Source organism: Aristolochia californica, unplaced genomic scaffold (assembly GCF_029961685.1).
Source record: "Aristolochia californica isolate CCGP_79_NKW_82.1479 unplaced genomic scaffold, dmAriCali1.0.hap1 SCAF_4, whole genome shotgun sequence".
Lineage (NCBI taxonomy): Eukaryota > Viridiplantae > Streptophyta > Magnoliopsida > Piperales > Aristolochiaceae > Aristolochia > Aristolochia californica.
Window position 1 is genome coordinate 249300 of NW_027182103.1, and position 22185 is coordinate 271484.

Consider the following 22185-nt stretch of genomic DNA (forward strand, 5'->3'; position numbering starts at 1 on the left):
ACCACCTACTACCAAATTACATAAATCATCCATCCAGGAATATCTTCTACTTAGTTGGTATCTTTCTATTAATAAAAAATCATTTTCTTGGGAAAAAATGTACTCACTTATTTAGATTCATGAGGTGATTAAATAACAAAAAAATGTTTATCCAATATAGTTAGCAACACTGTTTTATTGGTAGTTTTAGGCATTTCTTTTCGCTGTATGTATCATTATTTACCTTGTGAAATGCTCAGCCTGTTTCAAACAGTTTTTTTTTTTTTTTTTAAAAAAAGGTATCTAATATTTTCAAACTCTGTTTCTAATGAAATTAACATACCATTGTCACCAACTATTCTTGGAATGTAGGAATAAATTTACAGATATATTTGCTTGATTCCTGGTAGCTGTTGCCTTGAATTACCAGAAATATGTAAATTTGAGCAAAGATTTTCCAAGCATTCAAAGTCATATGAAGCTTATAAACTGTTAGATCTTCAAGTTAATATTATGTATTCAGGGTAATTTATTGCATTTCAAAGCACTCCTTTCATCAACATTGACATTCATTCTTGACTAGAACTCCATAGGGAATTTTCTAACTTCTGAGTAGGCCATGGATCCTGGCCTACTACTCTTTCTATTATTTAGATTTTTTTAGCAGAATGAGAAAGAGGTTTCCAAGAGGACGAGACACATGTCAAATGGAGGAAACAAATAAAAGCAATAATACATCTAGTTAATCACTAAGTTGTCTGCCACAATACAATAAGATGTTGCTGGGAAGTGCCAATCCTAGATGTATTTTTTATGGTTGGCATAACTTATTCTATCGTGTTTTGTTCTTTGATATGTTGAAGTAAACATAGTATTAATTATGAAGAAAGGTGGCCACATCAAGAGCTCTAAGCTCTTGAATCCAATGAATTCTCTACACTCTTCATGTTGAGCCCTCTTTGTGCTCCAACACAGTTGAGGCAAATTGTACCTGCTCTATTACTTAGAAGAAATGCATCCAATTGAAAGGCTCAACTTAAGAGTGGAGAGGCTCAAAGCAAATCTTATACTAGGTTGTGGATAATGTTAAATCCAATGTAAGACTACTCTTACTAAATTGTTTTGTGTTTCCAAAGCTATACTAAGCTTCATTTTGTGCTTAGAATATTAGTGAAATTTTTGTTGGGGTTCAATATATTCAAAACCAGCAGTTCACTCTGATTCAGATGACGAGCTCGGTGGAGGAGGTGATGGTGCAACGGATGATGCAGACAGCGATGATAGTGATGATCTTGTGGAAGAGGATAGTTAATCAACAAGCTTTCAGATGTAGCATGCATTAGAATCCACAAAAGCCGCACAATTTTAAGATGACATAGCGACTTGCATGTGGAATGATAAATGATGGTTATATTTTATTGCTTTTGAATATGTGGCGTTCTTATGTACAAAACTTGTAACTTGATGATTTTAATATTAAAGGCACAAACTCGTTATTAGAATAATCTTTCTTAGGTTATTAAGAAAGTTGTATATTATTTTATTTATTATTTTTATTAAATTTTATTACTATATTAAACTAGATATTTAAGTCTAGTAAATAAAATATAGTTACAATATGCATTTGATCAATTAATTATTTTTAATTTTGTGGAAATACATTATTAATTAATACCATGTAAAAAATCCTTCTTTTGTTAGTAATAAAATATTTATTTATTTATTCATCATATTTATTTTGTAATTATTGTATTATATTAGTGATTTAATGGTGGTAATTAAGATATTGTTAAATCAAACATTTGATCAAGTACTTTGGTTTAATTAACCTATTTTTTATTTAATAAAATCAATGATTTTAAATTTAACGAAAACATATTATTGAAATTTAGCTTCGCAAAAATTGTGCTAATATCATGGTCCAGAACAGATACAGAAAATTTTGTATTTGGGAGAGAACAAGTGTACAGGCATTTGAAATGCCACATGAGATCTACTACAAGCGAGCTTTCATATGTTTCTCCTACTACCTTCCCTTTTCTTATCATGCTCCAGGAAAAAATTCCAAAACCCTCAAATATTGCAGAAGATTGAAACTTTTTATTTGAACATAAGACAGGAAGTATCAAGTAATTATCATGAAGTCATCCATCAATTACCAAAAAGTCAGTTTACAAGTTCAGATTGAGAAGCCAGATACTCGAGCTGAATGCTGTAGGCCACTTTGAGTTCTGCCAAAACCTCTGCCATCTTTGGCCTTTGAGATGCATCCCTCTCTACAGATCTTGTAGCAACAGATGCCACCTTTCTCATGCTCTCTACATCATAAGTTCCCCTCAAACTTTCATCCAGTATCTCAAATGCACCAGCCTGCAAGTAAGGCTTTGCCTGTAGGTCACATTCCAGTTGCATAGTCAGGCCATCAGAATGAAGAAGGTGATGGTATTTCTTTGACAAAGAAAGTATCATAATTTCAGAACTGTCGTGAAGTGAATGCATGTGGAGGAGAACAAATTCTGAATACAGTTTGTAGCATTTTATTCTCATGCATGCATGGGAAGCTACTAAATACAGGATTCACCATTAAGGAAACATATGCTAGGTAGTCTCTGCGTGGGTAACTACTCATTTTAATTGTTACCTTCAGAGGTACTCAACCCACATCTGAAAAATTGCTGAGTATATGTATGCAAATACTTTCCTCATTGAAGTTCAGCTACAGTAATAACAAAAAGATGTATTTGTTTTAACCAAATTTTGGAAGCCATTTATTAGAAACTACGAATCTTCAAGAAGTCCACCTCACATCCCATCAGTAAGGAAATATGTAGGCACAAAGTTCCTATACAAGTTATGATTACCATTTAAGAGTCTGTTGAATATGTGGGACTCCAGACTAATAATGACATTGGCAAGAATTGTCCCATACGGAAAAATGAGCAGAAAGATCTTAGGATGGGCCATAGACTCAACTGCTAATATGGTATCAGAGTAGGTGCTCATGTGGGTTTTTAGACCAGACTATCCATGTGTAGTAGGAGCCAGAAAAAAGGGCTCACATGTGAGGGACAATGTTGAAAAGAATTGTTCCACATGGAAAAATGAGTAGAAAGATGATGGGCTTATTAGGTATGCAGTTGAAACAGAGAGAGAGAGAGAGAGAAAGAGCAAAGTACCCATAGCACCAAATTAAAAGAATCTGGAGTTCCTCCATGACTTAATGGTTCCCGCCCACAAATAAGCTCCAAAATGACAACGCCAAAACTATAAACATCACTTTTCTCAGTCAATTGCTGTGTAGCGTAATATCTGCAGATTTGAGGAAGATTCAGTATCACATTTACCAAATAAAAGATATATATGCTAAAAAAAGTGCATTTGGCCATTAAGTAATTACTCAGGATCAAGATAGCCTGTAGTGCCCTTAACCACCGTGGTCACATGAGTTGCATCTGCCTGTGGTATTTGCTTGGAGAGGCCAAAGTCACTGACCCTTGCATTCATTTCCATGTCCAAAAGGATATTGCTACATTTTACATCACGGTGAATGATTCGTGGGTCGCTTCCGTTATGTAGGTAATCCAGGCCTAAATAAAAACAAGTTAATCTGACTAAGATAAAATAACATCTATTGCTAGAATCAGCATTAAGTAACCAAATCAAGCAAACCAGATTTGGATGCTTTCAAACCAGAAGCTAAAAATATTTCAACTCAGAATTTCATTCAAGTGAACACCACAAGCAAAAACATTTCCTACTCATAAATTCATCCATCCTATGCACGGGTGATAATTGATCTGGATCAATCAAATCTTGGTTGAATTGATGTGAGCTATGTCAATTCATTGTGTTCCTAGTTTCTTTCTAAGAAAAGCTTTAGAACAATCCTCCAGTAGTAATTTGCAAAAGAACATTTCTATCTTTGCACAAAAATAAAAATGTAAATAAAAAAATCTCTCATGTAGTAAAAATCAGCGCCGTATTAGTTTCATTTATTTCCATAGCCTCTTCAAGCATCAAGTGCTGACTGTGCTTAATTTGTCCAGAGGTCAGTCAAGCTGCAATAATTCTTTACCATTTACTTGTCCTTGCCACCAAGGATGTGAAATCAACAACGTTACAGCAGGGTGGGTGTAACATGCATTAAAATCTTGTGGCAAAGAGAAGTTGCCAGCACAGATCAGAGGCTCAAAAGCCAGTATACTATCCATTTTATTTTCTTTCAAGAGATGTGACAGGCATTTCTGCATCAAAACCAATATGGAGAAAACAATTCTGGGATGGCACAGCGAATCCCAAGCACTTGTTACTGTAGCATTACAAAAAGACTTCTGTTTTTTCCACAACTTCTTTTATTGCCTTCAAAACTCCACCCAATTTTTCATGAGCACAATTTCTTCTCAGCTTCCAAATTCTCTACATCTCTTCATCTACATATGATTCTTTTGTAGTTTAATCTGTCTTCAACTTCTATACCAAAAATTACAAATTTGGAAAAATTTGAAAAAAAATTAAGCAAATTTTGGACCATAAGGAAAAAGTCACCATTTTTTTTTGAAATGATGTAAAAAAAAAATAAATAAAGATACCATTTGACTTTGTGGTTATGACAATCGCCAGAAAGCTGTGATATGGACATTACCTTTGGCTGCATCAACAGCAATCTTCAGTCTGCGGACCCAGTTTAATGCTATCTTTTTACTGTTTGAGCCTGAAATATTATTTTACATCCAAAAAAGTTTTAGCATGGGTTTATCAATTAAAGGAATGAACCCGCCAGAAAGGAAATGTGAATATTGAAAACTAATGTCTTGACCAAGTTACAACTAGCATGAAACCACCATGTACATGCAAATTGGTTAATGATTGAATATACTAAATTCAAAATTTTACTATCTGAACGAAGTACCCTGAGATTTTTGACAAAGTACATATTATTCTGGGTTGGCTTCTTGGAGTCATAATTGGAGGAAGGATCTTAAATCATTGCATCCACTATACATACCATAAAGATTGTCAGCCAAGGATCCACCAGGTAGGTACTCGTATACTAGGATTTGCTGCTTCGATTCATAACAGAATCCTTCCAAGGACACAAGATTTTGGTGGCGAACTTGAGATAAAAGGTGTACCTGCATTAATCAAGCTATTTCATATTTGTCTCAAGACAAATCTATTGACAAGCAACAAAGATAAGAAAGCCCAAACTCATCTATAAAAAAATAATAGAATTCAATTTGTAGTAAAAAACCAATACCCTAGATTTACTTCACTAAGAGACCAGTACAACTGGATCCAAAATGAATATTGCACTAACATTATGAGTCAGCTGTTCCACCAAATGGGCATCCAACTGATCTATACCTCCCATCAAATGATACCTTCAGCCCAACCTTGCAGCTAACTCCAAAATGTTCAGATTGGTTCAGTTTGAACCCATTTGCAGCCCCTTGTAACTAGCAAAAACCCATCAAGGTTTTCAAGCTGTCTACAAATGCTAAGCATCAAAATAAATAAAAATAAAAACAGAGGCAAAAAAAAGGTTAATTACCTCATTTATGAAGGAATCTGCCCCAAGCTGTGTCTTGTCAAACCGTACTTTCACAGCCACTAATTTGCCATCTGGAAGCTTTCCAAGATAGACAGATCCAAAACCACCCTGGCCAATGACATCCTTAAAGTTGTTCGTAGCCACTTTTATTTCTTTATAAGAGAAAATCTTTGAAAAATTCCAACTCCTCATATCTAGTGCTACATCTTGACATCAACAGTAACAAACAAAGTTAGCACTGTTTTAGGTGACTGAAGAAAGTTAGCATGTATTCATAATATTTCCTCATTTGAGATTTTAAAAATGGTAAAACAAAAAAATTTAATTGTTTGACAGTATGACTTTAGATCCTCATACTTTGTCTGAAACTGGTTTCATTGGCATCTTTTCTCCTTTTTCGATACAGAAAAACTGATAATGTTAAGAGCAAAGCTGCACAAGAGGCACCAACAATTGTGCCAATCAAGATAGCTGTCCTGTTGTGAGACCTAGGTTTCTTTACATTCGTCAGAGTAACTTGTGGAGTTGGAATGGATGGATGGTCTGATAGGTCATTGCATGATGACATGGAGAATTGAAGGCACAAATTCCCTGTGGTTCTGCATGAAAAATAAATGATTTTAACATGTAACACTACTATAATTTTACTTCAAGACTAAACAGAATATCATATACCTGACTTCTAAACTTTTCTTGTTCAGAGATTGTGGTAAAGGGCCCTTCAGTTTATTGTTTTCCAAATTTCTGCATAGAAGAATTTCATATGAAGCAAGGTAAAGCACCCACTAGACTAGTATACTGTCTTCAGAAAATGACCAAGAAGCCTCTTACAAGAAATGTAGATCCTTTAAACTCCCCAAGTTGTCCGGTACAGTGCCCCGTAAACTATTATTTTTTAAATCCCTATGGACAAAAAGAAAAAAAATCTAATTACTAGCTGCACAGAAATGACAAAATTTCTGAAATTCCCAGCATCATTTGATCTCCAAGGCAGACTTCATCCATGATGTGGCAATAGCATCAAAACATTATCTTTTGTTTCTATGTGCATAGTCAACTACAAGAAAGCTTAGACTATAATTTAAAAAGTCACATAATACTTGAGACGAAGAAATTTGGGAAAATTATACTTACAAAATCTGAAGGCTAACCAAAGTACCAAGCTGGGATCCAAATGAAGTTAGTCTATTGAAGCTCAGGTTTCTGCAATATTGAAATTCTCTTGGAAGTAAGCTGATTCTAAATCTCAGAAATAAATAAAAATTAAACAATGCACTGTGCATAAAGATCTCACAAGGTCTCAAGTTCTAGCAAGCTACCCAAGTTCTGGATTTCCCCAGCAAGTGATGTGTTGTGCAAGTCCCTGAAAAACAGTTCAACATTGAAACGAGAACAAAAAGCTTGCAGAATCCTTAGATGTGGTTAATGTGAACGAAGTATTCTAGCTCATGAATGTCTTACAGTTTCTTTAGGTCTAGCAAGTCACCAAATGTTGGGCTAATTGCTCTCAAATTCACATCAGATAGCTCCCTAAAGAAAAATAAACAACATAATTAGCTATAAGCAGCTTTATTGAAGGGAGAACTTTAGGCAAGTGAATACCAGGACCACCGATGGAATAGTCCAATTGGCTAGCTATACCATCAATGGTCAATGATTGGGTTGTTGAAGTAACAATGAGCAATAGCTCATACTATGATTCTGCTGATGGCCAGGATTTAGTTGGTAGTTTAATTCAACTTGTGGTCATGGTTGAATGTAATTCTCACAATGATGTGACTAGACTTCCTTCACAACCAATGTGCTGCCATGGTGTCGGAGAGCAGGGATCATCTTGCCACCCCAATTCCAAACCCAAGGATTGTTGGATAACCTGAAGAGCAGAAACTGCATAATAAAAGGTAACACATAAGGAAACCCAGCAGATTCAAGACATTCAAGAGTCGTTTGGATGTGGGCACACCATGAGATGTTTAGCGGGCTATGTCTAGACAACTCTGTCCCTTGCCATAGCCTAAACCCTGAATCCACACGGCTTCAAATGAAAGATCATAAGCAGTAACTTTCTGCCATAAGCTCAAGACTTTAAATCACCTGTAGTTGAAGAAACGTCTGAGGGGATCTCAACAATCTCATATACTTCGATGGCATTTACTAGTGGATAAAAGCTGATATTTTGAAATGTACTATTCAGATTTGTAACACTCCTTTGCTTAATTGTGACAATACCGGCTTCTGAGCTCGTTACTGTATAGTTTGATCTCATAACTTCCCCATTAATCAGTATATTAAATGAGGAAGAAACGGGCAAAATACCAGCAAAATAGAGGACTATGTAATAATCACCCATAATACCCAGTGGAAAGTTGTAACTCAAGACATTCCTTTGAGCAAGAACCCTTGCTGATTGAATAACACTAAGTGGTGGTCCCTCCTGGATGTTTAACAAATTAAAAGGAACTTGAATGTTAAACCCAGTTGATAATTGAACTGGTGAGAAATTCTGATCTGGGTCCCAAATGCGATCATATGTATCAACGGGGTACCTGTTCACATATCAATCAAATAAAGTTGAGTAAAGAGATTTAAAGCAAAAACAGACTCGAAAAAACAGAGGATGCTAGCAGGATTTCTACTACCATACCTTAAGGATCCATTGCTATAACCACAATTGACTCGGAATCGCTTCCTTAAGGCAGTATCATGGAATTCCCCCCAACTACTTTCATAAGCACCACGAGGAAGCGGCCGAACTTCCAAAGAGGAAATCACAGGAAAGCCACCACCGGGAATAGGGTGCAAGCAAAAAGTTAAAATATCCTTTGTGACAGGCCATATGAATTCATCCACCCATGGATCAGACCTTGTGAGGTCAATGGTGGAAATCAAAGCTGTTCCAAGGGAAACTGTGAACGAGGGAGGTTTATTTAGACCATCATAGTTTTTGTAATAAAATTGGGGTCTAATGAGGACAGCGGACATGTTTTGCACCGGTAGACGGTAACACTGACGGAACTGTTGAGAATCAGGGAAGAAGCGCACAGGAACACTAGAATTAGAAGTTCCATCAAGGAAATTCACAAACGAAGTGTTGCCAGTAGTGATGTAAGAGGTGTCTGGCGTCCATGAAATGTTGGAAGAATCAACAAAAGTAGTAGCTCCTCCACAAGACAGGCTTAAGAAACCTGCCAAACATTTTAAATGCAGCTAAGCCCAAAACTGTTCTGTCATAGTTGCCAAGATAGTAGTAACAGAATGCTAGAGACTTGTGTATTGAACATGTATATATAGGAGAAAAAAGCTAATTCGTTGATGTTATTGTGACTTGGACAAATTTGGTTCTGAATGATGAAAAACCAAACAATTGATATGAACAAGCTCAACCAGTCCAGTGTAAAACTATTACAAATTTATGTGTGTAATGCTCGAAATTGAATTGGACAGCTATAAAAACCATCCGACAAAGTGAGTTCATAGGTCATCACAATTGATGCAAAGGTTATACGAGCAATTTATAAATTTAATACTGCCTAAATACAGTAAGTCTTTGGCAAATAAAGATACAAACAATGAGAACTGTTGGCCATGAGAACTCGATGAATATCACTTTCACATATTTCCTGCACCAATCAGTTATAAAACTTACATGGAATGGAATGCGAACTAAAAACCCACTTCCAAAGATACTGATTTAGTGGAAGAAAACTAGAAGAACTCAAGATTCCAATTTCTCTTCCCATCAGCCAAAACAAGAGAGAAGAAAGGGAAAGCACCTTCCTGATCGGTCAGGGCCACCTTGGAGACGGCATAAAACAGAAGGAAACGTGTAAGTAAACGCCTCAAGTCCATGAACGAATTCAACCAACAAAGAAACCTCGAAAATACAAATGTTTGAGCTCTGGTAGGAAGTTTCAGGCTTTTCTAAGCGGTTTGCAGCTGATGGATAATAAGGGCTGTGAAGAGCACATAGGAAATTTCTGTTCCTTTGTTTTTTCTTTGCCGTAAGCAGGAGAAAGGGTAAATGATGTGAAGGTTTGGAGTGGCAATGAAGGATTTTGGTGGAGCACGTCATGATGATGACGAGTATGTTAAGTCTATGATGATTGGTTTCTTTCTTCAACTGCGAGAGAAGCGACCAAGTCGTCCATTCTCTGCGGCCCCTACAGTTTGAAGTGGTAGAGAAAATTCTAATTGGAAAAAATGTCCATCTCTACCAAACAAAAAAGTCCAAGGTATCATTAAAAAAATGAAAATTGAGGATCGGTAAACACTGGTTGGGAAACACTGATACTGTACAATAATGAGGCTGCAGGCCTGGAACTGGAAAATCATCATATACACCATGAAAGAAAACAAAAGGATTGTCCAGAGAGTCCAGACACTAAACCGCCAAATTAATTTTAAACTTCCGTTCTGGAATCCCAACCATGGCAATTGACAACTAAGCTGAATATTTCTTTTTTTATTACTGCTCAAGCAGACTTGCCAGACATAATACTATCAAAACCCAGCAAGGAATTTAGTGAAAGCAATTCACTTATGAAGTTTAGCAAAGCAGCAGTTTTACATATGAAAAATGTGCCATTTTTCATCTTTGTTCTATGCAGATGCTTTACTTTTCATTTTTCTCTTAGTAACAAAAGCCCGAAAATAGACAGCTAACTACTCCTTCCATTGTCTTTAAGATTGAAAGAAAAAAAGAAACGAAACGATAATGATAATGAAAGAGAGCCCACATAGGATGCTTACAGAACAGCTTGAATACCATGCAAGGTGCTGTGGAATTAATGATTTCGGTTTGCTTTTCTTTCAAAATCTGTCGGCGAATTACGTGATTAAAATCATTGCGTCAGTTCTTCCTTTTTATCGATCTTCGTTCCAATGTTGGACAAGTCAATCACTGATTATTGCATGGTGGAGAAGATCTTATTCTCTCCTTTATCTTTGAATTCAAGACTCATCCTTGTGTGCTCTCCCGAATAGCTCAAGTGCTTCAGTTAATTTCAGATCCTTGCCGTCTCTGTTTTACGCTACTGTAACTCTGTACGAGAAAACGTACTTCCCTCGAAATCTAAGACGTATCGGACGATAGATAAAAAAAACACGCTATGTTCAGTCCTCACTATATTCACAGCTGCTACTGCGGCCAGGATTGTATGCCAATTCCGGATTCTCACTCGTTTTTCAACTTAGTCATTGAATGTAGCTTGAAAATACCTGCACACGTTCTCTTCGAGCAAACCTAGAAACGCACCCTTATGTTCGTGTAGCTACAGAACGCGGGGAAAAAATAAGCTAAAGAAGAGGATAAACAGTACGAACAATCGGCAACAGCAGGAACGACTTAAAATCCTATACAACAAAAATGAAGCGATGGAGTGTGCTGAATGCAACGCTGAGAAGTAACAGAACATCCATAGAGTACAATTTCTCTGCCATTAAAGCAAATGAAAACACATAAAAATCTTAAAGTAGACCAGATACAGCTTGCGGCTCCATGCCATAATTATCACATGAATTTCCAAAATCATCTGTTTAAGAATTCAAAGGGGAAAATTTTTGCAGACCATTAAACAATCGCAGCCTAAGTCCTCTACTTTTCAGTTTCTCCAAGTTGGGATGACATTCTGGCATGCGTTCCATCTGAATTACTCATTCAACAGTCACTTGAAGGGAGGAAAAGAACTCTAAAGCCACATAAATAATTTCTTTGGCCTTGTAAAATTACTTCGTGAGTGTAACAAATCAGTTTTCCTCATGGGCATGTTGCATACTTCAAAAGTTGAAATTGTTCCACCCCTCACATGGTGTTACTGCAAATTTGTACACTACAATAGTCCGTCCCCTGCATGCCACAATTGATCACATCATTATCACGTAATGTAATAACAATAGCTTTCACAGTTTCATTAAACTATAAAATAAGTGAAGACAATTAACAAATATAAATGTGAGATCTGGTCATGATGTGACTGAGAAGCCCATCACTTCAACCATATGCCATGCTAGCTAATTTTCTTCGTCATTTATATTCCCAGGAGAGCAAACTACAGTTCCCAGTAGCATACAGACCACAGGTCGAGCTTTCAGTAAATAATAATAGCTAAAGTAAGGCTGGAAATTTTACTTAGATCATCAAGGGAGACATTGCTGACACCTTCACCTGTTTTTATTAAACGAATCTTGCCTGCAAGAAAGCGAACCCATGAGAATAGCAAACCAAAAGTAGCAGAGTAAAAGGAGTTTTGACAATCATACTCGTTTGAGACTCTTACAAAATTACATGGGATTTTGCATTTCCAGACAAAAAGGAAGGTAGCATTTTAATTTTCCTACTCAGCACACCAAAGAGAAGTATGGGATGAAGATTTCCTGAATTACATGCTATTAGCATGTCAATTAACATAACATAAGACTTGGAGTTGATTTTGAAAAAGTCTTTCATGTAAGTGAATGCTTCCAAACCAGGAGGGCCCTGCACTCTGACTGTGATTGTCTTTCATTTAGTTTAGAAGTAAATGTTTTGGTAAAGGCATCAAAAGGAATTTTGCTTCATGCTAAGAACCACTAGCTTGGTCATCTCAGACCATCAAACCTGCATGTCTATCCAGCATATAACCATTTCTGGTGGCTGTGCTTCAGGCACGAAAAGCATCCTAGCCCAGTGATGTATAGTATGTATGCATAATGGATAAGTTATCATGGAGAAATTCTCCTGTAAAGAATCTAGGAAACTTATTTTTCATTTTTTGGTAAATTTAGAAACATAGTCAATGATAGACAGGACAAGTATACCAACAAATAGCAATACAACCATAATCCAAGATAAATCACTCAAATCGCTCCAGGTGTTCTACTTAAACAAATTGAAAGAGCTGATCATGGTAACACACAATTGAAAGAGCAGGTCATGGTAACAAACAAATTGAAAAAGCAGGTCATGGTAACCAACAAATCAAAAGAGCAGGTCATGGTAACATACAAAAATGACTTCTGTGCACCCCTTTTAAGTAAATGATGACTCCAAATGAATACTCAAGATATCAACAACCAGAATAAAGCTCCCCACATACCATCACGTCGCACACAGATCTCAGGTATGTTCTTAATTTGACCACTAATGCTGTCATTGTAGGTTCTGGTCTCAATGTCTCCCTCAACAAACACTGATGAGCTGAAATAATTTAGCAAGTGCCAAGCACAAAATAAGAATAGTAGACATATACAAAAGCATTAAACAAGATAAAAACTATTGTCAATCTTCAACAGCCGGATAATGCAAAGAACAGTAGTGCAGGAAGATCAGGTCAACCTGGGTCAACCAGTATAATGACATAAATGCTTTCCTTTTTTTTTTTAGAAAATGTTACGAATGTGTTAACAACAAACCACTTAATTGCTCATAAGTTCAAGATCAATGAAACAAGCTGAAGATTTCGCTGAACCACCCAGCTTGATCCCCACCAACTGGCTGAACAAATGAAACTCTCAAGCACTTTCCTGATTTCAGTCATACTGGGGAAGACATAAGAGGAGAGTAGAGCTCCCGCTTCCCATTCTAGCTTATTTCTTTGTGAAACTATACAGTTTATCAGATCATCTATAATGGTAACAGCCAGCTGAACAACCACCTTCAATCTCATTGTCATGGAATCTGGGAGCACTGAACAATCTGGTACTAGTTCAACAAAATCAATAACTAATACTTGTGCCATGCTATACTGACCATCAACTTTAAAGAATGGATAAGGATGAGAAAAGCTATAATGTAACGGACTAAAAAATATTCTTTGGAGAGATAGAAAATGGAGATTAGTTTCCCCTATGGACACCAAATACATACTTCTTGACAAGTTGTTGAACAGCATAGGCTCCAAGATGCTCATTGTGCACGGCAATTCTATGCCATTGAGCTGGTTTTGGTAAATTGGATGCTCCTTGAATTCTTTGATCAAACATTCCTCCAGTTCCGACAGTAAAGATGGTTATAGTTTTCCCATTCCTCAAGATTTTCTGCACTGGAGCTTGCCCAATTTTTCCACAAAGTATCGCCTATGTTCAGAATGGAAAAGAAAGGAAAAAAGAGTTAAAATCTTGTGCTTGTAACTCAAAAAGAAGAACCACGATTTTTTTTAATGAGTACAGAAGAATAAAAGTTATTTATTATTTGCATTAGAATTAAATATAACACCTTGTGAACCCCTCGGAAACCCCAACCTTTCTTAGGGTCTACACCTTGAGGCTCTAATGCTCTCCTGTTATCAACAAAATCTTCGACGTCTAACTCCCTATTGTCATCTTCATCATCAAATGAAACTGTTGAGTAGCACGATAGTGATCCCTTTTGCAGGCCTGAAAAATAAAATTTTCCTATTAGCACAGATACTCTTAAGACAAAATATTTAGATATACAAAAGGGAAGTCATATCTGTCACATAATTGGATCTATTCATGTTGTTTTTCAAGCCTGGGTATAAATATAGCTATTTGGTTTGAAAACTTCTAGACAACAAATAATTTGATGCTATAAGTCATATGTCTTTTATATGTCTACTCTCTACTTCTACTAATCATATTTCACAATAGACCATTTTAATCACCATTTTTCTTAGAACAGCCTCAAATGTTCATTATTTAGTTTCTGAAATCAGTTGGATGAAAATACTCACAAATTAGTTTTCTCTGTCATTTAATCGGTGTTAGATATTTACCATTCTATTCTAACTAAGTTTGCTTTGTTACATTCTTAAGCAACTCAGATTTATCAGTCTAATAGGTCCCTCTATTAGAAAATTAAAAATTGAACCTAGTGAATCAACTGGCAAAGAGACTATAATTCAGCCTCTATTCACTTTTTTTTTTTTCTGAAAAAGAAGCCATCTGATATAAAGACATCACAATGTGATTCTGAGCACATCAGCCTCCTCTTTTTTTTTTTCTTTCTTTTTGTTAGGAGAAAAGGTGCATTTCAAGCCTGAAGTCAAAACAGGAAACAAGCTAAATCAAGGAGAAGTGGCTTTGCAATGAGGGATTCTGAGCAAACTAACCTGATAAACTACCATAGGAATTCAAACATTGAGCACTAGATTATCACTTAAAGAGTTCTTGTAGAAGTACAGAAACTTGTAAATGAGTAGAAACATTCCAAACAGGTTATTGCAGGGCCATTTCATTTATAGCACTCCTGCACAAATTTTTCTGCTCATGCAAAGTAAAGAAAGAGGAAATTCATATAAACAGAATGGATATCAAGAGGGTAGCTAAATTTTTCATATGTTGTCCATGACAAACTTAATTGAAATACATGGCGATCACATTACTCACATCACAGCATCCGAACCAGAATGCTAAACATGAGAATGACATTAAGGTAAAGGTGGGAAAGCAGAAGCTAATTGTAGATAAATATAAAAACAAAGGAACAATATCCCAAGCTTACTTTGTTTACATGAACTTGGTTGCAGTTTGGTTTTTATTTGTGATTCATGCCTATAAGAAGAGCTGGCTCAACTTGAAAACTTATATCCCAATTTGGGATCATTGCCTAACATGGATTACAAACCAAAAGATGGAAAAACATATGCACGCAAATACAGGCATGGACAACACTCTTACTCCCTTCAGATCATTCAAATCCCCCCCAGAAGACTATCAAACCTAGACCATCGCGACCAGCTCTAAACCATAAAAACGTGCCCTTTTGTTGAGGTGGAAGTACTGTTCAGACGTCCGAGCAACACCACAAGCCACTTACTTTAAACAACTTGGTGTGTATACTAGAACCAACATCACAACCGCAAGCGTTGTACAGTTAAACGGAAACAGGGAACAGGCACTCAAAACGGAGACTTTCATGCTTTAAACGGAAACAAGGACATAAAGTTACTAGATGCGAATCAAGAACAAGAAAAGATGATGAAGAAGCCAGAGTTTTCTGACACAAATGTATTGGTCACACAAATAAGAATGAGAAAGTACCTAGGGGAAAATTGGTCCTGGTAGGAGCCAACCGCAAAAACCTCACAACCCTGGCTGTGAGAGAACTCATGCCCGATACTGCTTTAGTTCTGGGGGGTTAACACGAAATAAGAAGAAGCAGAAGAAGAAAACGACTACGATTGCCCAGGACGTAACCGGAGACCCGGCAGGTAAGAAGCGCTGCTGGCGGGTACCCAGATACCTAAGAGTAGGCCGGTTGGGTTTTAACAGACCCGATCCAACCCCATTTTTCAGGGGATCGTATTTTTATTTTACTGATGCATATATATGTATATATATAAATCTGTATATAGAGTGTTGATCCAATACGAAAAACCCTTTGAAAAGCCGTTTGATGCGAAACATGCAATATGACTATCTCAGCCAGATCATAATTAAAGGTACATGCGACTATCCCAACCATCCCATCGTAATTTTCTTATAAGGACTATCTCAGCCATCCGACCGACCATGTTTTTGCACCAAATAAATTGAAAGACTCTCACGGTCTATGTTATCCTCACAAGTGAACATGTACAACTAACTTGGCATCCTACTCCATCGAATACACAGGTTATGTGTAACTGATTATAAGAGTCCTGCAATAAACAAGTCTCTAGTTTCAGAGGCAGAATTTGAGAGGAATCGATTATGTTCTCGTTTATTAAACCGTAAAGTCAGTTCACAGAAACCGAAATAACAAGTCCATGCAGGAATAAGTAACCTTTCTCATCAAGGAGTGAAAGAAACTTCATCCCTACATTGTCTTGAATAGATGGTCCAACCCAGCATTCGCCTGACTACATTCGTATAGCCTTTTTTATTCACCAGAGCATTTTGATCAAAAATATTATTTTGAATAACCAACTCTTCCCTTGGCGCAATTATTTCCTTTATGTCTAATCCAGATCAACGCACCAGGTAAATTTTAAAGGGTAAAAATATTCACAACTCCTTAATCACAATGTCTGACCAACATAACCATTCCTCACATGCCAACTCACAAAATACAATGCCTCCCGTCAGCTGAGAGCACTTCACATTTTACAACTTCAGAGGGTCATCCAAGCAACTGTCCAGTAGTGACAGAAAACATTTCTGCAAATATCAAGAAACTCCATCAAATAATTCCCAACATAAAGGAGGATTATTAGAGGACATTGATGACTAACACACCTTTTATTCCTGGACATGCGCGCAATACCACAGCTCTCAGGGAAGAATTGCTCTAACTTCTTTTCTATCGGCTCCAAAAGCCTGCAAAACCAGCAGCCTCGTTCAACCACAGAGCAGCCAAACAGTAAAGGTATACATACATATACATCAGAGAAGATGTGTTTTGAACTCTTATCGAAGAAACCCAAAGGTCCCACCAACAAGACAAATCCACTAGGATGAAAGGACCCATATTTGCACTCATAGCAGAAATACCACTAGAAAGTAGAAATGTTGCTTCCATTTAGACAACCACAAAATGTGGACTTAAACAAAGTTCACTGCAATCCTCTCCTTCCATCAAAGGGCAGCTTACCTCCACTCCATAGCCTTTCACATAAACATTGGTAAAGAGTTCTGAAGGTTCCGGCATAGAGCTCTCCTATTAATAATGAAAAGTAGTATAAGAGACAACAAGTTTGATCATACATAAAAAATAAATAAATAAAAAATGGAACGTAATCCATGCTTTGAACATTCATTCCAGTACTTACTTTAGCCTGCGCAATGGCTTCATCTACTTGTTTCCGGAAATCTTTCTCAATGCTCTACAAAAAGGAAATGTGATCAATTATCTCTAAGTATGAAACCCTAGCTATGAAAAGTTCTAATCATTCAATATGATATCTCTAGGTTGCTTTAGGTTGCTTGGAAATACCTTAAGATCAGCAGCTGTGGCAATATCATGAGAAAGAATTAGCTTTCTTATTCTTTCAATTGGATCCCGCTCCTGTAAGTAAGCAAACCAAATAAACAACATATCAACAATTATGTAATGAACAGCTGTGGTATGGGTACGCATTCTAGTAGTATCCAGAATACAGATACATATTCAAGTTCAAAAAGATAAGCATTCAGAAAATAATGATATTGCCATAATGGTGATAACAATATTAAGACAAACATAATAAGCAGATAGACCTCACCTGTCTCACACCAGATATCTCATCACGAGTCCTGTAGGTGCTGCCTGGGTCAGACATGGAGTGCCCATGGTACCTGTAGGTATCCATTTCAAGAATCTGGAAAATACCACATGAAAAGATATGTCAGCTAATCAAATAACCTTAACCTATCAAAGTTGACACTGAAAAAATACTAACTCTTTGACTTATGTCCTAACCTATAAAACTGAACAGCATCAGTACAGGAAAACCTCACAAGGTTATTGTTTGCTACTAATCAACTAATACAGAACATCAATGCTGCATCTTAGACAATTGTGGATTTCTTGATATCCAGGTGAAAGAACTGCATCAGCCAATTCCTCATCAAAATGCTGGAGTTGCTCAAAGACAAAATTGTTGCTAAACAGTAACCACTCATGCATGTGTCACTTATTGATTATAAGGCTTTTAGCTCCTAAAACTATTGAATAAATTTGGATATGAAATTATTGGAGTATATGGTCCATTACTTCCTGCCCTAAAAAAATTTTGTGTATACAAATTCTGGACACCAATTCCTGGTTACAATGACTGAGAAACTCAATAACTTCATGGTGAGTAATATTTTTTCAAATAAAAAATCTATTTACAGAACTAACCCTAGCTCTAGTTTTAGAAAAAAAGAAAAGAGTGCATGCTTGCAGCAAGATCACCATAGTCACCTCCAGGCCAATGGCCAACAGTGAGAAGGTTGCAATTACAATCAGGCAAAGGAGGAGCAAAGAGAGACGGGAAAGGGGAGAGATGACAGGATGTGAAGAAAACTGTGCAGGGAGAAATGAGAGGGTAAAAGAAATGCTAGGAGGCGGGGAGAGAGTGTGGGTGAGAGTATGTGTCGGTGTGTCTCTGTCTGTCTGTGAGAGAGAGAGAGAGCAATTGAGGAAAACAAAGGTGGGCAAAGAGGACTGTTGAATACACACACACCCTTTAACTCTTGGTGAGACTTGAACTCAATGCCTCACTCTAGAACACACACCCCAACATTTGATCACTGATCCAAATTGGCAATGTGAATTTGGCTTAATACAAGACATGCTTAAACAAATAATTTACCAACCAGATATGGCATTCTAAGAAATAAGGTACATTAACACACCTGAGAATACATTTGTAAGTAGAAATGTGTTTCCAGTGCTTGTCTAAAAGGGCACTAACAGGTTAAAACGGTCTTCAAATATGACATTGAAAATACGCTTCTCAACTGCCAAGTTCAGAAGCCTCACAAGAAATATCTACTACCAGAAAAAGTAAAATCCACTAGCTCCATATACCTGTTCAAGTATCAAAACTAGCAAACTATTAAAGAAAACTAACTACACTAAATAAAGACCTCCAAAAGCACCACATAACCCACAATTTGACCACCTCTCATCCAAGATGAGACAACTTGCACTGAACCAATATTCTGTTCAACATATGATCCACAGACCTCCAAATTGGATTTAGCAAAGTTGCAAAGGAAACAGATCATAGTCATGACAATAATAATCTCACCTCAATATATGAAAATTTTGATTTAAAATTGTGATAGCACATCTTAATACAAATCATTTTCTTACTCTCATAAATCTTTTCTATACTATCACTGAAAAATTCAAGGACAAAAGAAATACACTTAGAATCACAAAACGTCCAGTTAGATGTACTTACGAGGGGTCCATTCTGCAGAGCATGCTCTTTGGCAAATTTACAAGCTTGTTTGACAGCTAGTGCATCCATACCGTCAACCTGTTAAAACATATCCATAATATGAAATCCTTACAAAACTGGACTACAAGAGTCAGTGCTCTTTGGATAGCATGCCGTGGCAGAAGATTTTAGTTCTAACATGATCTTCATTAGGTGAATGCATTGCATCCTTTATCATAACAAACTAGGCATCAATTACAAATTACATTAAAGATTCCGAAGGTTAATATCGTTCCATGTAAAATCAAATAACAAATAATGCAAAAACCAAACCACTTCCAAGTGTTAATAAGCAATTGGACTTCTTAAACAAGGAAGAATATGAAAAATCGAATCATTACTATTTGTTATAACTCTCCTGACAAGTGAACACAACAAAAGAAAATAAAAATCCTACTCCAGAATTTACAAATAGCACATGAGGTACGAACAAGCTCTAGAAACAAATAGAAATGTGACAAATGAAGGAAATCAAATAAAATCAGTCCCCACCTTCAAGCCAGGAACATAATCACCACGCTTGTAATAAGCGGGACTCTTGGCTGCTCTCCATTCTGCAGTCCCCATCCCGTCTACAACAACCCACGACATTAAAAATTTGAGAACGTGAAACTATAATAAAAGTACTATCACTAGAAAAAGATATGTAAAAATGCAATTAATGCTCACAGTGGTTATTCTCGCAGACAAGAATGGCTGGCAAATCCCACAACGCCGCCATGTTTAGCGCCTCAAAAATCTGACCCTGATTGGCAGCACCGTCCCCATACATAGAAAAAGTGACGGTATTATCTTTCTGGTATTTCTGAGCGAAGGCAAGACCACATCCAAGAGGGACCTGCGCGCCAACAATACCGTGGCCGCCATAAAACCCACTGTCCTTCTTGTAAAAATGCATCGACCCACCCTTACCCTTGGAACAGCCAGCTCTCCGTCCCATAAGCTCAGCGAAAGCCTCCACAAGAGTACCCCCACGACCGAGATAGATGCAGTGATCTCTGTAAGCGGTGATGATGCAGTCCTTTTTAGTGATAGCGGCCTCCATGCCGACAGCGACGGCCTCCTGGCCATCATAGAGATGGCAAAAACCACGGATGAGTTTGGCTTTATAGAGGGAGTCCGCGGCGATCTCCATCCGCCGCATGAGTGACATGTCCTTGAAGAAGGATAGGAGCTCGGAAGGGGTGGTCTCGACGGTGCGGGATGGCGGTTCGCATCTGTGGGCGATGAAGGGGACGGAGGTCTCGATTGTGAGGGTCTGCTCTCCCGATGAGAAAGAGCGATGAGGATGCAATTGGAGGGAGAGAGATCGAAGGAGGAAATTCGAACAAGGAGAGGAGGATGACAGGCCGAGGCGACGCAGAGCCATTTCTAAATTAGGGTTTTCCCTTCAGATACTCTTCGATTCCGAAAAATCGAAAACGAAGACGAGAGACGGAGAGAGGAAAGAGAAAAAGAGTAGGGAGGAGACGGAATTGGCTCTCTGAATTCTGAAGGGGGCAGCCCGGACCAGAACGGAAATGGCAAAGAGAGACCAAAAGGGAAGTTTGGTGATCGTTTTGTTATTCCTTTTCCTAAAAGGGTAATAAAAAATATAATTCTTATATTCATTTTTTTTATTTTGTTTGCAAATGTCCAAATTCAAAGGGCAAAAAATACTTCCTCTAAATTTTTTTATACTTTTTTAAATATTCAAAAAGAGGGTTCTCACCCTATTAATAAAATCCATTAATTATTACTTATTAAATAATCAACATGACTTAATTGATCTCATAAGAATAATCAAACCCATCAATATTACTATTTTCTTACTTCCAATGAATAATCATCTTAACAAATAATTATGTTCCCCATATATAAATAAAAAATACAATATGGTATTTGACCATATGTTAATACAGTAATATGGTCATTTCCAAAATTACATAAAAAAGAAGAACTGTGGCATTAATTAATTTTCAATCCTTCACTCCTTAGTTTACTTCTTAGTTTACTGCCAAGGTTACCATAGAATTATGCTCTGGAAGGACAGGGTCATTCTCTCTCTTATCCTTCACATCAAGTGATCAGACCTAGAAAAACAAATATTTTGTTCAGCAAATCTGCCTGCTGCAGTTTGACCCATCTTCTCAAAAAGCTAGCTGAAATAATATATATATATATAGTTTCTTCTTCCAAGTTCACAGCAAACTGGACATACAGAAAGGAAAACCAGAGATACTCAGAGAAAAGAATCAATACTGTATCATTACCAGTGCCTATTCCCTTTCTCACTCACTGCCAGATTCACATCACCTCCACCAGATAATTTCTAGGGAAAAAATAAAAAAATTGCTCATTGTCATGGTTAGTGCTCATTTAAGAGAGAAATTCTTCAACTGCTTTTACTTGCTCTGGTCATGACCAAGTCTTTCAATTACCTAGCAGCCATGCAACATCCATCTGTTAATGCATTATCTTAGCTATTAATGCATGCTTTTTAAAAAGTTTGAGCAGTTCTCTATCAGATCATACATTTGCAGATTTACAGAACCAGTATCTCACAAACATGTCTCCGTTTTAGGGACGACCCAGTAACTTCAGCTTCTTTTATAACGAAGTCCATCTTCTCTGTCTCATCATCCCTCGTGGGTTCTCTCCTTAGCACCTACACTGAATGTAAATAGTTAGGAAGAGTTTTTCATAGAATTTTTTGTGAAAATGGAATGGACTATGGCCTGTCCACCAATCCATTTGGAAAAGTCAGAAAAGGAAATTTATTTCTCCAAACGGCACAGCTATTAAACTATCCATCAACTCAAGTGGTGTTCGAGTCATTTATCAATT

General features: G+C 37.0%; 3 protein-coding genes across 4 annotated transcripts; all 3 read right to left on the minus strand.

Annotated features, from left to right (window-relative positions):
* Positions 1-2102: 2102 nt before the first annotated feature.
* Positions 2103-9595, minus strand: LOC137962337 (probable LRR receptor-like serine/threonine-protein kinase At5g48740). Of its 2 annotated transcripts, none has more exons than XM_068809147.1 (16): positions 9304-9595; positions 8175-8715; positions 7625-8076; positions 7300-7417; positions 6992-7060; positions 6825-6893; positions 6665-6733; positions 6362-6433; positions 6206-6274; positions 5888-6129; positions 5531-5730; positions 4985-5111; positions 4622-4690; positions 3377-3566; positions 3156-3288; positions 2103-2367 (listed from the first exon to the last, which is right to left on the minus strand). In XM_068809147.1, exons 1-16 carry the CDS (start codon positions 9377-9379, stop codon positions 2146-2148), a joined length of 2718 nt encoding a protein of 905 aa, XP_068665248.1. In that variant the 5' UTR covers positions 9380-9595; the 3' UTR covers positions 2103-2145. The 2 variants fall into 2 exon arrangements, with proteins under 2 accessions (XP_068665248.1, XP_068665247.1); XM_068809146.1 differs by having other exon boundaries at positions 5531-5736; positions 9304-9594.
* Positions 9596-10951: 1356 nt separating this feature from the next.
* Positions 10952-15675, minus strand: LOC137963724 (single-stranded DNA-binding protein, mitochondrial). Its single transcript, XM_068810894.1, has 6 exons — positions 15509-15675; positions 13722-13882; positions 13374-13582; positions 12604-12704; positions 11658-11717; positions 10952-11375 (listed from the first exon to the last, which is right to left on the minus strand). The coding sequence occupies exons 1-6, from the start codon at positions 15576-15578 to the stop codon at positions 11359-11361; spliced, it is 618 nt and encodes a 205-aa protein (XP_068666995.1). The 5' UTR covers positions 15579-15675; the 3' UTR covers positions 10952-11358.
* Positions 15676-16358: 683 nt separating this feature from the next.
* Positions 16359-20884, minus strand: LOC137962877 (pyruvate dehydrogenase E1 component subunit alpha, mitochondrial-like). The gene is made up of 9 exons (XM_068809994.1): positions 20029-20884; positions 19852-19931; positions 19321-19398; positions 17650-17745; positions 17382-17453; positions 17218-17271; positions 17040-17105; positions 16685-16765; positions 16359-16606 (listed from the first exon to the last, which is right to left on the minus strand). Exons 1-8 carry the CDS (start codon positions 20726-20728, stop codon positions 16721-16723), a joined length of 1191 nt encoding a protein of 396 aa, XP_068666095.1. The 5' UTR covers positions 20729-20884; the 3' UTR covers positions 16359-16606; positions 16685-16720.
* Positions 20885-22185: the final 1301 nt, after the last annotated feature.